General features: G+C 44.1%; 1 protein-coding gene across 1 annotated transcript in view; it reads left to right on the plus strand.

The window, feature by feature from the left end:
• Window positions 1-5,118: 5,118 nt before the first annotated feature.
• The window catches only part of TRRAP (transformation/transcription domain associated protein), a gene marked incomplete in the record, with an annotated part of 152,508 nt that continues 144,898 nt past the window's right edge, over window positions 5,119-12,728 (plus strand). Inside the window, 2 exon segments of the mRNA XM_078778972.1 lie at window positions 5,119-5,182; window positions 5,411-5,518. Of these exon segments, the coding sequence (XP_078635098.1) occupies window positions 5,419-5,518 (100 nt within the window).

Raw genomic sequence — 12,728 nt, forward strand, 5'->3', positions numbered from 1 at the left:
ATCATTTATCCCAGCAAGCTGGTACTCAATTTGCCGACCTCGGAAGGATGACAGGCTGAGTCAACCCCCCTGGCGTTAATTCAGCGATCGACCGGGATTCGAATCCAGGATCCTAGGATCCCAAGCCGGCACCCTAACCGCTAAGCCAACACCAGGCTTCAGACCAGGCTCTTCAGATGATCTTCGAAAATACTTTTGCCATCAACAAGGGATATTTTCGTGCTTTTTCAGTGCCACAATCAGTTGAGCCAAAATATCATCTGAAATGAGATCAATTTGATGTTTGATGCTATTGTCAGAAAGTGGTACCGATTCAATCTTCTTGGCAACATCTGCTCCGCAAACAGTTTTCACCATTGCCACTACTGCTGGCTTCACCAGCTCCTCTCCATTGTTATGGGGCTTTTTTCATCTTGCAATATACCACGCCACTTCAAAGGACACCAAGGAAGCTTTCTCTAGAGAAAAGGCTGAACTCGAGGGAGCATCAATCCAACTTCGTTCTACCTGTTCTTCTTTGTCCTCCCAGTAACTATCGTCATTGGCGAGGACTTGCAGGCACAGAACACACTGAGGTCGGACATTCCCAGATTTTTCTCTCATCTCCTTGAAGCTATATTTCAAAAACTCTGGCTTATATACAGCAATTGTGTTTTGTGTTGGACCATTTTTGCAGTTAAAGATCAGACCTGGAATGAAAAGTTATAAATTATAACACTTTTAGAAAACATTGGAAATTGTTCAAAAAAGTTAAAAATAACCAATTCTAAAGTTAATTATTATATTATTCGACTCCACACAGTGACATTCATCAAAAACCACACGTAAATAAAGACAAGTAAGCTGCAGGCAATACTTGCTCTGTTTGTAGTAACTAGATCTCAGCCTCCAGTAAACAAGTGAAAGCATGACTGTCAGATTGTGAACTGTCTACGCATGCGAAAATCAATTTTCTTATATGCGAAAAATTGGTTTTCCAGTACATTCTTGAATGATTCAGAATAAAAAAGAAATTTTGGCAACAGAATATAATAAAATTAACTCCAATGATAAAACTCATCTGGAACAGTTATAAATGTATAAAAAAACGTTTAACGAATAAAAACAGTGCATTTGATAATTAAGCTCAAAACGCTAACATTACAGAGCCATCTATAATATCGCATTCAGATAAGAGTGCTGCTTAACAACAGGCCCCTCACTGGTCTGCTTGACGCACGAGTATTGGACATGAACGGACTCGAACATTATTATATTAAGCGTATATTGATGCTGGTATCGAGCAATTACCCGAAATGTACTTGACGGTAATGTCAATGGTTTAACCCGAAATCTCAACATAGCACAGCATGCCCATTAGGCCTCCAAAAACCCCGTGTTTCCTTAACTCCTCCCACTCTCCAAAACCAACCGTCACTTCCGTTTCCCATGCATATGAACTATAACATGTGAATTCCAAACATAAATTATATGTGGATTATAACACGTGAATTCCAAACAGAACAGATGCTATATTATCCACAACTATTCTACTTTAATTACTATTTCAAGAATCCTTCAAATTGTGCCAGTGAAGTAATCCCCTTCTAACATTAATATTTCTTTTTTTGAGACCGTCCCGCGACCCTCAGGAACACCCTTGCGACCCTCATTTGGGTCGCGACCATGGGTTTGGGAACCACTGCTGTAGTCTGAGGCTTAATTAGGCCACGAGTGTACAGCAACTGCGGCAAGTTGCCTGCGTCAGTGCTGCGGTGATGTTCGTGGGTCTACATGTGGATATTTGGAGAGACAAGTGTGTGGCGTGTTTGTGGAGTCTCGGGTTTTGATTTTATGTATGTTTAAAATCTTTGCATAGTTTAAGGCCTCACAAAGCTAAACTCTTTCAGGCAATTCACAATTTATTCTTGATTCTAATTGGACTTGCGATATCATTTATGACAGTCGCTGACATAGTTCAAGTCTCGACCAAAACATATCTCGAGAAAATGGGATAACATTAGACGTTTATAGACAAAAAAAAACAATTTAAATAAACAGTCATTTTGAACATGTGTGGCTTTCAGACCTGTCCCCTTGGGGGATTGCTTATTCATAAGGTCTATTTGACATGTGTTTGCTTTTTTAGAGGTCCCTCAACAACAACAAACAACATGCATTTTAAGGCCTGCAAGAGCGGGGGTTAGCCTTTCGGTCCCCATGACAATCTTCTCCATTTTGCCCTATTTTCTGCATCTCTCCTTGTTAACCCCCTTGCCCGCATTTCTTCCACCATCTTTAGCCAAGTCTTTCTCGGCCTTCCCCATCCTCTACTTCCTTCTACATTCATTTCCATCACTCTTCTCAACCAGTCACTTTCATCCTTCCTCAACACATGACCAAACCATCTCAAACTGTTTCTCTTCACAGCATCCATCACAGGCTCTATTCCCATCATCTTTCGCAATTCATCATTTGTCTTACTCTCTCTCAACGATACTCCACACATCTACCGAACCATTCGCATTTCCACCCTTTCCAGCCTTCGTTGCTGCTCTACGTTCATTACCCATGTCTCGCTCCCATAAATCATAACACTTCTCACACATGCAGCATACACCTTTCCCTTCAGCTTCAACGACACTCCCCTCCTCGTCAGCACGCCACTCAGTTCCTGAAACTTCTTCCATGCACATCTCACTACAGCAACCGTTGCCGAGCCTGATCCACCTTCTCCATTCAGCACGTCTCTGAGGTAGCAAAATGTTTTCACACCTTCCAGCTTCACGCAGTCTCCAATATCAAACTCAACATTTCCTCCATCTGCAGCTCCCTCTGTGCACACCTTACATTTGAATGTAGCTGCCACACTGGTTAATGACCATCTCAGACCACTACATTTTTGATGAACCCACTCAGCGCACATTGTACATTGAATGGAGTTCACTCCAACACCCTTCCTGCACACAGCACATGGCCACTTCCCAGTTCTTTCCACCTCACCACTTGCCATTACCTTTGTCTTTCTGATATTCACCTTCAGACCTTTTGTCTCCATACATTCCTTCCACTTGTTCATCTTTTCCTTCTGTCCATCCATACTTTCCGCAATCAACACCAGATCATCTGCATACAACTCCCATGGTAAACCCTCCTTTATGTTCCGAGCCAGCACCTCCATCACACCTACAAATAGTAGTGGACTTAGTACCGACCCCTGATGCACTCCCACCTTCACCTTAAACTCACCACTGTTCCCGTCCTTCGTCCTTACAGCTGTGCACGCTCTCTTGTACATTGCCATCACTACTCTGATCAACCATTCCTCCACTCCTAACTTCCTCAATGCCCATGTCACTACTTCGTGTGGAACCCTATCGAATGCTTTCTCCAGATCAACAAACCCAAAAACAACTACTTCCTCTTCTCCATGTACTTCTCCTGCAACTGCCTCACAATAAAAAGCGCGTCTGTCGTTCCTCTTCCTGGCATAAATCCAAACTGCATTTCGTCAATCTTCACCTTCTTCCTTATCCTCCTCTCCAACACCCTTTCCAATACCTTCATTCCATGCTCCAATAACTTTATCGCTCGGTACGAGCCACAGTCCAGAGGGTCACCTTTCCCCTTGTATAGAGGGACGAGGGTACTCAGTTCCCAATCCACTGGAATGCGGCCTTCTTTCACCACCAGATTACAGATCTCTGCTATTCTCTTCACACCCCAACTTCCTGCTGCCTTCAACATATCTCCCACAACTCCCATCGGCCCTCCCGCTTTTCTACTCTTCATTGCTTTTATCGCTTCCTCAACTTCCTTCTCGGTTATCTTCTCTGCCGGTCCTAAAACTGGGTTACTCTCTATGTTGCCATCCCATTCATTCTCTGCATTCAACAGCATTTCCATATATCTCTGCACATTTAGAGAGCCATCTCCAGTGAATAGAGAGCATTTTAATAGCTGTTATGAATGTATCTTGTCTGGTGCGATGTGGAGGGAGGGGGTTGAGAGAGGTGGTGGTGGTGGAGGGGGAGGGGAGGAGAGCATTATTATAACCGTCTGGACTGGTGTGGTGTGGGGGTGGATGGAGGTCGTGAAGTGTTGAGGTCTTGAAGTTGCATGTGTCACATTACAAGCTGTATTTGCCATGTGCACGGACATGTATTCACATAGTATGTGAAGTAAATATATTGTTTAGATCACATCATTTCTGTATCTAATGAATTGCCAGCAACCATTTTCTAAACCTTTTCATTGCAGCATCTAACTCAATACGTCCAAATGTCATACACGTCTATACCTGTGGGTTTCCCACGGTTGTACCTGCTTGTTTGTAAAAACATATGTTCTCTAACAAAAAAACATAAACGCATGCCATTAGGCCTACCATAGTCTGGGTTGTGTTCCATTACTTACTAAAACAGCACTCGGTAGAGCGCAAACCTCCGCCAGGCTGAACAGTTTACGTTTTGTATCCACTGATAGGCCAGACCTGGATTCGGACCTGAACCAAACTCTAATCGGCTTGTTCTTGTCACGTTACAAACTCATCCACCAAGTTTTGTCATAACTCGTCCACGACGTTTTGAAATGTCCTGTTCACAGACAAACATATAGACAGACAGACGGGGGTGAAAGTACAACATCCGTCTACTTTCCGAAGGTAAAAAGCTTGCTATCGCTTGCCAAGCTAGCCGTTCCGTAGCAAACGTTTTCAATTGAGTGCTTAAGCCGCTTGGCGAGCATTCCACAAGCTGCTTGGTCGCGGAACATCCCAGGTACCCGGAAACGAAACCTTTAATTATTCATTCATCAACCGAACCGTATCGCATTGTTGACTATGATGAAAGTCATTAATTCTACTTTAACATTGTTTTCTCCGTTTTGCAATTACTGAATTAAGAAACATTTGCAATGTTTTTGAAGGAATAAATGAGAATAACAAATAATTAATTGAACACTTTTGAAATTGAATTAATAATTTAAAATTAATTAAGCGGAAATGAATTTACTTTAAACATTGATATTATTATTAATATTAGCAATGGAGACGTAAAAAAAATACATTCCAGGGAATAATTGTTTCGATGTCGAAATAATATTTAAGTTTGATTTCGAAGGAATAATGAAGGTTTTTTTATTTCGAAAGAATAATGAATGAATGATCGGGCCTGATTCTTTGCCTCGCATCGTCTGCTTTGAGGTTCGTTGTGTTGTTGGTTTATTTACCCATTGACGTCTTGTGTTTGAAGGAGTATTATACATGTCGGGAACTCGGGGGTTTCCTTGGATTTTCCTCAGCCAAACAAGGCCGAGGCTGTGACTGTACGTATCTATCGGTGTTACGGTTGGCGGTGTGGACGTCATGCTCTTGCAGTGTTTACCTGGTCAAGTGAATCGTCCTGAGTTTGCGGGGTTATGTCGTTTACAGAGCCGACCATGGCGCTCCCTGGGCCGACGGCGACCACCGTCATGGAGCAGGCAAGCCTGGTGAAGAAATGTCTTCAGCATGTTTGTACCCTCACGGACAGCAACGCCGGTGGGTTGGAGGTCCTTCAAGTTCAGGTGCCAAGAGTAATTTGTTTAAATCCAACATATGAAAGTGATCCTTCACAATAGCAAGACAAGGTGATATCGATATACAGTACATGTACAGTATATACAATGTGAGTCAAAAGTAGCGCCCGATTTCTGTTTATATATATACTAGACGACCCATGACCCGTTGGGTCAATGTCAGTTTGAATAGATATGAGAATAGAACTAAAGCGAATGCTGGACATCATCAGGGAGATTATTTGGGCCAGCAAGCCATAAGGCTCACCTCTCCAGCGTTCTAAATCACTTACCTGTGACACGTGATTTCGGCCCTTATCTCCGATCACGTTTTTTTTTTTTTTTTAAAGAAAAAACACGCGACCCGTTGACTACCACGATTTTGTTGTCAGAGGACACTTCTGATGACGATGTTCTTTGTCGACGATCCCCCATTTACATAAACTCGCACGTTCTCTTTCCTCTTCCCTCGACTGAGCGCCACATACAGCTGACCATGCTGGAAGACCGGTTTCTCCAGGTAGACCAGCACATTCTCCATAGTTTGCCCTTGCGCCTTATGGATCGTCATTGCGAAGCAGGATTGTATGGGGAACTGGCAGCGCTGCAAAGGGATATCCTCAGCTTCCGACAGATTTAGTCGGATCCGAGGGAGCATTACAGTTTCGCCTTCAAACGTTGAACTTATGATCCTCGCAACTATAATATTTCGAAGCATGTCCTCAACAATCATGCGCGTCCCGTTGCAAAGTTTCGGAGGGTCCAAGTTCCGCATCAAAATGATAGGGGATCCTTTTTTGAGCTCGAGGTTGTGCGGCGGCAATCCCGAGACTTCAACGGAATCTAGGAATTCCGTTGGGAAGTGCGTCGCATCAGTACCCTCAGTCACACTGTTGAACGCAGCATACTCCTTGCTAGCACCAGGGAACCTTGTGATGCATCTTGAATTGATGTTTCGCATCATATCGTTGAGGGGCACTAATATAGACCTTGCTGAAAAAACCTCCATCGGATTGGCGAATGATGGATATATGGTATCGATGCACTCATCGAGCCCACTCGCTGTCAGCAGTATATCCTCTGGCAAATGTATCTCGTCATCCGCATTTTTCTCGATTCTATCCTCGCCGATGTCGAGCAAAAATCTTGAAAACTGCCCACTTCCGTCGGTCAGTCGCATATTAGTTCTCAAGTGAAACATTCCAAAGCTCTGCCATAAGTAGGACTTCTTTATGCACGCATTCTCAACGTCAGCATCACACCCTCTTTTCACCACGGGCAGAGGTTGACGGAAATCACCACAGCATATCGTCAAGATCCCTCCAAAAGGCTCGTCTTTGTCACATACATCACGCAACGTGCGATCCACAGCCTCGAAACTCTCTCTCCTGATCATAGGACACTCATCCCACACGATGAGTTTTGTACTTCGAAAGAGGTCTGCGATAGTGGAATTTTTATCGATGTTGCATACGCCATCTTCCCTCGGTGTCAGAGGGATTTGGAACCTTGAGTGCGCTGTTCTTCCACCAGGCATGAGGGTAGCAGCTATGCCAGATGAGGCCACCACAAGGGCAACTTCTCCACTCGCTCTCACTTTAGAGAGAATCAGGTTAATAAGAAACGTCTTCCCTGTGCCTCCAGGTGCGTCAATGAAAATCATTGATGACTGATTCGTGCGGATGTTGCTATTCGCGTCCATAGACGTGAGGTGTGATTCGTTGTCTGCGTCCGTAGCGCCGTCGGAGGGTTGATACGACATTCTTCCTGCAAATAGTATTGTGTTTGTGCTATCGTTTTGCCGATCATCAAATGACAAATAAATTACATTGTGAAAATTAAAGATTTCAAATAAACCTATTTAAAGTGTATGCGCATATAAATAATAAAAAAAATCGAAGAAATATCTCTCGGTAATTTCCTGAAACATATTTTACTTCCGGGTAATAATGTTGAATGAAATAACGAAGATATATACTGTATGCCTGTTATTTTAGGCGGTGTATTTTCGTATATCAACGTGGCGCGATTTTTATAATATATCTCTGCAATTTCCCGTGTGTGCGTGAATGTTCTCAATTATTTCTTTTTCCGAGTCTAAAACCATCGATAAAAATGAAATCAGATGGCGAGTTAGATTGAAGATAAAGGCGTGAGACAGACTCAATGGCCTTGAAGATACAACATTTTCAGAATTCATTTCGTTCTATAAACGGAAACTTTCATCGGATTTTCTTCCCGTTTTTTTTCAACCGAGTCTAAAACTATGTTAGCGACTGTGAAAAATGAAATGATATATCGAATTTGATTTGAAATAAAACTGAGAGAGAGAGCAAGACACCACGGGCCTACAAAACAGGCCTCAAAGCTATGCGAGTTAATAAAATGGTGGATATTACTACTCTCTCAAAGGGGTAAGCCACGCCCCCGGACCGATCGAATGTTACACACAAACACGCAAGATTTCAATTTTATAATTATATAGATATAGATAGATAGATATATCTATCTATCTATCTATCTATCTGTGCAGTGTCTGTCTGTCTGGCTTGTGTTGTCTTGTCACTGAACTGTGACAGTACATGTACAGTATATATAAATAGATGCGTGTGTATAGATGTGTATATATATATGTGTATAAATGTATAAATAGATGTGTTTATAAATATATGACTGTGTCACAGTTCAGTGACAAGACGACACAAGACAGACACTGCATGGATATATTTATATATATGTCGGTACATATATATGTATGTCGGTACATATGCATAAATGTGTGTATATATATATATATATATATATATATATATATATATATATATATATATATATATATATCTGTGCAGTGTCTGTCTTGTGTTGTCTTGTCACTGAACGACTCCCTCAAACTTTTGTGAAATAGTACCAAACTACTGGTATGCACCTATCTCTCCTGTGTGTATGTCCTTAGGGTATGTTTTTTGAAAATTATTGAAATTATTATTTTATTTTTTTGGATTTTTTTTTAACTTAAATCTTCAACTTCATTTGTTTATAAAATGTAATATCACGGATATTACAAATATATTTCTGCAAAATAATTGCATTATGATTGGTGTAAACCATGACAAAACAGTCCGTGAGTTGTTTTGAATCACGTGGTGGTGAAGTGTTTTGAATCACGTGGTGGTGAAGTGTTTTGAATCACATGGTGGTGAGGTCTTTTGAATTACGTGGTGGTGAGGTGATTTGAATCACATGGTGGTGAGGTGTTTTGAATCATGTGGTGGTGAGGTGTTTTGAATCATGTGGTGGTGAGGTGTTTTGAATCATGTGGTGGTGAGGTGTTTTGAATCATGTGGTGGTGAGGTGTTTTGAATCATGTGGTGCTGAGGTGTTTTGAATCACGTGGTGGTGAGGTGTTTTTAATTACGTGGTGGTGAGATGTTTTGAATTACGTGGTGGTGAGGTGTTTTGAATTACGTGGTGGTGAGGTGTTTTGAATTACGTGGTGGTGAGGTGTTTTGAATTATGTGGTGGTGCGGTGTAATCGTCCCAAACCTCCAGTCTGCAGCTACCCCCTTTTTTTTTTTCAACCTAAATTGCTTATAAAAGGGAGTATCACAAACACGACAAATACATTTGTGCAAAATAATTGTTTGTATTGGTGTAAAGCATGACAACACAGCAACTCGGGTACAGTCATTATCCTCAGCTAAAACAAGCCCTTTCCTCTGTCACAACGCATGGTGAGGCGAGCGTGGCGTGCCGAGCCAAGCTGTGTATATATACAGTATACAGACTTTGCATTTAATATGGAATATTTTTTTTGTGGGGGTGAACTTACTTTTTTAGATGACTTAGAACCAAAAGTTCATTGGAATTATGTTGAAATTATTCTAGATTTTGTTAATGTGACCTTTAAAAGAAACAAAAACCACATTTGACATTTCGAAGCAAATAAATTGATCCTTGAAAGTGATGTAAACTGATATCGAACTCAATTCACGGACAGTACTGTGTTCAACTTCTGTACGTTTTCCAGAAGTATCTCTTTATTTTGCACATTAGCCAAAAATTTTTTCAACAAAAACAAAATTTAAAATATGACTGGGATTACGGACAGTAAAATTACAGTTCAGTACTTCGTGCAACCCCCACGAGCATTCAGGAGAGCACGTACACGTCGAGGCATGCTGTTCACGAGATTTGCCAAGGTTTGGACAGGAATCGCTTGCCATGCAGTGACAATAGTCTGCTGCAATTCACGCACAGAAGTAGGCTGCTGGTCCAACTTGTCGATTTGAGGCGTTAATTCTGCCCACAAGTTCTCTATCGGATTAATATCCGGGGACATGGCAGGCCACTCCATATGCTCTACACCACGGTCAGCAAGAAAGTGTTGGATCATGCGGGCACGATGAGGCCGTGCATTGTCATCTTGGAAGACAAAGTTTCCTCAAAAGGCTGCACGAGCAAATGGAAGCAATGTTTCTTCCAGAATGACCCTGTACTTGAACTCGTTCAGGTTTCCATTCAGAACAACCAGGTCAGTTTTGCCCCATGCATGAAAAGCAGCCCAAACGGTCACCCCACCACCTCCAGCTTGGACTCTTGGAACCATACAATCTTCGTTGTGGGCTTCATGCGCTTGTCTGCGCACTCGGACGCGGCCATCTTGATAGACCAGAAATCTAGACTCGTCACTGAAGGTGACGTGATTCCAGTGTCCTGGCTGCCATTGACGGTGCTCTCTGGCCCACTGCAATCGGCGCTGGCTGTGTTGTCTGGTCAGGCGTGGCTTTCTCAGGGGATGCCTGGCACGATAGCCTGCTTGAACCAGTCGTTGGTTGACTAGCCTTCTGGATACAGGCACATTTGTCAGTTGCTGCCACTCAGCCCTAAGCCGATTAGCTGACTTGTTACAGCCATTGCAGACTAACTGGTGCAGCTGGCGATCATCTCTCCTTGTGGTTCTGCGTGGACATCCTGGCCTCGGTATTGGAGTAGGGACACCCCTCTGAGCATTTCGTTTCAGGATCTTTGACACCTGACCTTGAGTGATGCCATACTGCCGAGCAATAGCACGCTGTTTCATGCCAGAATTTCGTAAAGCCCCCACTCCATGACAAACAGCATTGTCAAGTTGACGGACCATCTCCAGAGGAAGCGGAAATAACTTTTGTAGACGTGCAGCAGTTGTTTTCCACTAACACAGAACGCAACAACCCTTATATACCCGATTGTGAAGCCAATCGTCAAATGTACCTGTCCTCACCTGTGATATAATCCTGTTATTGACTTCTTGCTGTGAAAGACAATCAGTGACATGGTTCTATCAACAAAGACATCACCGAAGGGTAAAATAAACTCACCAGATTGATATACTGAGTTCAGAAAGTAAACCCAAGTCAAGAAAAAAAAAAATTCCATATTAAATGCCAAGTCTGTATCTATCTATATAAAGCAGTAAAGTATGTTTGTTTGTTTGTTTGTTTGTTTGTCCTCTTATAACTCGAGAACTACTCATCGCAGAGCAAAACCAAAGGCATATTCGGAATCAGTTCGTCTCAGAGCAACTACAGCACACCTTAAAATTAAAAAAACGTCGCGTTTTAAAATTATGACGTCATCAGCGTATTTCGGAACGTTAATTTTTCAACTTCATATTCGGAATCAGTGCATCCCAGAGAAACTACAGCACACCTTAAATGTTAAAAAAACCTTTGGGTTTTAAAATTATGACGTCATCAGCGTATTTCGTAACGTTAATTTTTCAACTTTGACGACAATGACTTCCGGGTTCGGAATGCGGGACCAATGCCATTTGACAGGGAATAAAAAATAAATGCGACATTCAATTGACGACAATGACTTCCGACTTGACTCCCCCCTCCCCCTCCCCTCCCCCCCTCCACCCTACCCCTCCCTTTCTCCCCTCCCCCTCTCCCCTCTTCTCCCCTCCCCCTCTTCTCCCCTCCCCCCTCTTCTCCCCTCCCCCCTCTTCTCCCCTCCCCCCTCTTCTCCCCTCCCCCCCTCTTCTCCCCTCCCCCCCTCTTCTCCCCTCCCCCCTCTTCTGCCCTCCCCACCCTCTCCTCCCCTCCCCTTCCCCCTCCCCCTTCCCCCTCCCCCTTCCCCTTCCCCCCTCCCCCTCCCCCCCTCCCCTCCCCCTCCCCATTCCCCTCCCCCTCCCCTCCCCCCCTCCCCTCCCCTCACCCTCTCCCTCCCCTCCCCTCCCCCTCCCCCCTCCCCCTCCCATCCCTCCCCCCTCCCCATCCCCCCCCCTCTTCGCCCCTCTCCTCCTCCCCCTCCCCCTCCCCCCTCTTCTCCCCTCCCCCCCTCTTCTCCCCTCCCCCCCTCTTCTCCCCTCCCCCCCTCTTCTCCCCTCCCCCCCTCTCCTCCCCTCCCCCCCTGTTCCCCTCCCCTTCCTCCTCCCCTCCCTTCCCCCGCCCGGCAATGCCGGGTACTTCTGCTAGTATATATATATATATATAAGGGTCAGTCAATAAGTAACCTTAAATTATTTTTCACAACTTGTTTATTGCATGTACTTGTGTAGCAACTGTTATTTTTCAACATAATCTCCATTGCGTTCAATGCATTTTTTCCAGCACTTTACTAAGGTATGGATTCCTCTCGAAAAAAATATTTTGGCTGCTTGTGTATCCATTCGTGCACCGCTTCCTGGACCTCTTCGTCGGATCGGAAAGTGGTTCCACCAAGCGACTCTAAGGCTCCTGTCACACATAGGCGGATATTTTGGCGACTACTGGCGACTGCCGGCGATCAAGATATTTCGGCGACTACTGGCGATTTTGGGCGGCGAAATATGGTCAGGCGGCAGTATGGCGACTGCAGGCGGCCACATTGCGACTGCATTGCGACGAAGCACTGACCTCGCCCCGAGTTGGATGGCGACTTTAAGATCGACGACGACTGCATTGCGGATGCACGACGGCAGCGTGGCGACAGTCTGGCGGCTAGATTACGACTGATGGCGGATCGCGGCGACTGCATTGGGCCCGGATGGCGGTTTACTCCGACGTCCGCAAGACTGCAATAAGACCGCCGGCGATTGGAGACGATTCACACATGATGATTGTGTGATCACACACAATCGTTCACACATGATTCACACATCAAGAGACGATGTCTACACCGAACCTGCCACCAGCTGACGATGACGATGACTCTGGCAGTCAGGATTATTG

This window comes from Myxine glutinosa, chromosome 5 (assembly GCF_964187855.1).
Source record: "Myxine glutinosa chromosome 5, kmMyxGlut1.1, whole genome shotgun sequence".
Taxonomy (NCBI): domain Eukaryota; kingdom Metazoa; phylum Chordata; class Myxini; order Myxiniformes; family Myxinidae; genus Myxine; species Myxine glutinosa.